Source organism: Habropoda laboriosa, unplaced genomic scaffold (assembly GCF_001263275.1).
Source record: "Habropoda laboriosa isolate 0110345459 unplaced genomic scaffold, ASM126327v1 scaffold1119, whole genome shotgun sequence".
Taxonomy (NCBI): Eukaryota; Metazoa; Arthropoda; class Insecta; order Hymenoptera; family Apidae; genus Habropoda; species Habropoda laboriosa.
This window is the reverse complement of record NW_017101197.1, coordinates 67,220-71,383: the sequence shown is the minus strand read 5'-3', so window position 1 is coordinate 71,383 and position 4,164 is coordinate 67,220. Positions and strand designations below refer to the sequence as shown.

The 4,164-nt window shown below is 36.5% G+C and overlaps 1 protein-coding gene across 1 annotated transcript; it reads right to left on the bottom strand.

The window, feature by feature from the left end:
- Positions 1-2,262: 2,262 nt before the first annotated feature.
- Positions 2,263-2,904, bottom strand: LOC108578078 (histone-lysine N-methyltransferase SETMAR-like). The gene has a single exon (XM_017941333.1). It carries the CDS (start codon positions 2,902-2,904, stop codon positions 2,263-2,265), a length of 642 nt encoding a protein of 213 aa, XP_017796822.1.
- Positions 2,905-4,164: the final 1,260 nt, after the last annotated feature.

Below are 4,164 nucleotides of genomic sequence, written 5' to 3'. Positions count from 1 at the left end.
GTTTTTGTACCAAAGACATCAAAATAATCAAAGCAAAATAAACTTCTAATTCCTCCAAACTAATCTCTTTGAAACTGGGATCATTTTTACCGTGCCGATTTGTTTCCGCTACAATGTCTTGGATAATGTCATCGCTTAAAAATAATTCAAACACATTTTGTCTAGTAAAATTTGAAATATCTTTGTTTACACCACCAACACCTAAAAATTTATGCACTTTAAGTAAATCATTTTTTTTTCCCCACTCGAATTCGCAACTTTGATTCCCACTTCGATTATTATCAGCATCATCACTATCAGATCTTATTTCTATAATTTGTCTTCGTTTCAGTGGTCTAATTTCTTTTTCAGAATTACAACTTTCATTTCTACTAACATCCTCCATTTTTATTTCCTAGCTAACAGAAAATATCATGTCTGTTGTGTCGTCTCGGTTCACAGAAATTCGGAATTTGGAGAACGACAGGATACGGAGAAATTGTAGAGTTGACTCCGGAGAATACGTTTCGTTATTTTCAAAATTGTACAAAAGTCTCGGCTTGTAACTTTCGCTAAGTCAGACTCGGATGTTCTCTTAGACGAAAGGATTTGATTCGTTGTGGAAGTGGTCGGAAAAATTACATAGAGTGGAGTTGGAAAATTACACAGTGGGAAAGGTTGCGAAGAAGAAGCAGATGTAGGTAAGGTCTTGGGTAACGGTAAATCGAAAGTTTCGGCAAAATGTGTTATGCAGCTGTGCATGATTTCGGCGGTTCGTCGGTCTTGAATTATGACTAGACGGAGGTAAAATTGTTAATGGTCGGTTTATGACCTTCACGGCCAAGCTAAAAATTCCGGTAAGGGTCGTGTAATTGTATCCTTTGAAACGCGAAGGCCTTCAAAACGGAACAATGTCACACTCAATTCCCTTGTGATAAGGAACAACAAAATTGAGCGTATATATACGCTCCGGTGATAGTGACCAGGAAAATTGAGTGTATATATACGCTAATGATGCAAATGGATTTAACACATTTTGGGTAAAATTCTTCTCCTACTCGTCTTTGTACATAAAATTTGTCATCTGATCCAAGACGATTAAATTTGGATTCGTCAGTGAATACTACTTTGCTCCACTGTCTTGTGACCATTTGAGGTGTTCCCATGCAAATGCTAATCGCTCTTTTTGATTTTTTTTAGAAGTGAGTGGCTTTTTTTGTGCGACTCGACCCATAAGGCCAAACTCAGTTAAACGACGACGTATAGTGTGGACACCAATTTGGCATCAAATTTTGTTAAAATTTCTTTATGAATGTGCACAGCTGTTTGATGCCTATCCTTTTCTGAAAGTCGATGTATCACCCGATCCATTCGGGGTGTAGTTTTTCTAGATTTGTTAGCCCGTATTTTATTTTCAAATGTATTTGACACTTCTACGTGTTTTACAGCTTTATAACATGCATGAACTGATAAACCCATACGTTAAGCTACTTGACGAAATGTCATCTTCTCATTCCAAAGTCGCACAATTTCTTTCCGCTGTTCAGGTGTTATATGCAATCCTCTACCCATTTCTGTTGTTAATATGTGCAAAATATTGAACAAAATGATGAACATTTTATATGTATTTAGCATAACATTAATACATTTATTGAAACTCACCTTTGAAATATAGCAAAATGTGCTGTTTCTATTTAAGTGCTCGAACAAAATCACCTACTTCTGAATAACTTAAGAACTTTCAGAAATTCTAACCAAGACCTCATCACTGTGACTATACCAACACACAACTAACAGGCAAACAATTGCAAGGGAGCATCGTTCAATTCGATCTTCTTTTATTTTTAACAATATAACATCGTTTGAGTTATAAAGAAAGAATGTTCCTATTTATATACACGCCACTGTAGGTGCCATTTTGTTCTACAACCTTTCTTCATCTCTCACGCAACTTGAAGATTCCATCCTTCCAGAACTTCTGAGGTTTTTCGGCGAGAAGCTTTTCAAGATAATTCTTTATCTCGACCAAACAGTTAAAGTTTTTGCCATTAAGGGAATTTTGTAAAGACCTAAATAAGTGAAAAACTGAGGGTGCAAGGTCTGGTGAATATAGCGGGCGAGGTAGCACATCCCAGCCAATCTCCAACAACTTTTGTCGAGTAGTCAAAAACACACGAGGCTGCGCATTGTCCTGATGAAACACGATGCCCTTCCGATTCGCTGGTTCTGGACGTTTTTGTTCAATCGCTGTTTTTAATTCGTCTAATTGTAAGCAATACTTTTTTACGAATTTATCGTATGGTTGTTTGGAAAAAGCTCATAATAGTGGATTCCTTTCCAGTCCCACGAGGCATAGAGCATGATTTTCTTCGGGTGAAGACCGGCTTTTGGGCTGGCTAAAGGTGGCTCATTTCGTTTCCCCCAGGACCTTTTCCTCTCAACATTATTATAAATAATCCATTTTTCATCCCTCGTCACTACTTGCTTCAACAATGATGTCTCCTCGTTGCGTTTATAGAGTGAGTCGCAGATGGAAATGCGATCCATTAGATTTTTTTCCGTTAAATTGTGGGGAACGCATACATCAAAACGGTTTACGTAGCCAAGCTTCACAAAAAGCTCGTGGATGGTGGTTTCTGATATTTTTAACACTTCTGCTAATTCACGTGTCGTATAGCGTGGGTTATTCTCGATCAGTGTTTTGATCTGATCTTCATGAGTGGTGGAGGGTCTACCCGGGCGTTCTTGATCGTCAGGGTTGAAATCACCAGTTTTAAACCTAGCAAACCACTTTCGCACAATTCTTTCAGCAATAGCTCCTTTGCCATACACAGCGCCTATCTTGATTGCTGCTTGTGTGGCATTTTTGCCTTTCCGGTAAAAGAAAAGCATTAAATGCCTATAATGCACTTTGTTTCCTTCCATATTCAAGACCGTATAATACTGACAAAAATTAATGTATCCTAACCAAGGGTGTGCGAGAACTCGAAAATGTCGGGAACCTGATGCTCGGGTCGGGTCTCGGAAGTATCTCAAAATTCGAGAATTTCGGGATTCTCGAGAATTATAAAATTATGAGAAATAGAACATGGAACGAAAATGATAAGCAAATATGTGATAGATATGATTTATTTCATATTTTCGTGTAGAAAAGCTAGTTTTTCAACGTTTTCCAATATTAGTTTCGTTCTACTTTCGGTAACAATATTACCAGCAGTTGAAAAAAAGCCGCTCACTGGTTGCTTTTGCGTAGCAGGAATAGCAATGTAGCATCGTGCTGTTTCTGCTAGTGTAGGCAGCCTCTTAGCATTTTTTTTCCACCAATGTGTAATACATATTAATGTTTCTTCATACTGGAATCTCTTCAAAATATGTTTGCATTTCCATATTTTTACGTTCAGTAAACGTATCTATTATTTGATTTGTATCGTCCCCTGTACTGGTACCAAGCTTCTTATAGAAAAATTTTAGGAGTTTTGATTTGGGTTCACCTATAAAATAAAATGTAACCTATTGATAACTCCTTACAAGAATCTTAAGTCACTTAATTATAAACTAATTTAGAGTCATACCATTATGATATTTTGCAATTGATATGCTCTCCTTCTTACTATTTGCATCAATCTCGTCTTTGCTACAAGTAATATTATTTCTTAAGCAATCAATTGCTTCATTTTTCTGATCTTGTTGCAAAAGCCGATCTTTCAATTGCGGGTTTAACAACATTGCTTGTATTAATATTTCTTTTGACACAATGGTTTAAAACGCATCTGCAAATATATTATATTAAGTAAATTTTAAAATTGCTTCGCAAAATAACTTTTCTTTAATTCAGTATCAAAACAATGCTTGAAAATTATTTTTAATTCATTAGATAGATGTTGACAAATTTGAGACGCTAATCCATCTTCTGTACCACATAATTCAAAAACACTTTTCAGCCCAATACACATGGGAACAAAGTATGATAAGGTGTGATAGAGATTTCCGCACATTATATCTGTCGCTTCTGTTACGGGCTGAAGTATATTTACTAATACTTCTACATATTTCCACTCTTCGTTGCTTAAATTGTTAGGCATATCGTTTTCACATAATACCGAATACAAACGTAAAATAAACATGTAAGAGTATGGTTGAGGGAAAGTAGAGACTCGGGCTGGTTTATGACCCGCAGACCTCTCG

Coding starts and splice junctions, on each gene's coding strand:
- LOC108578078 (XM_017941333.1), bottom strand. CDS start 2,904: ATGGAAGGAAACAAAGTGCATTATAGGCATTTAATGCTTTTCTTTTAC.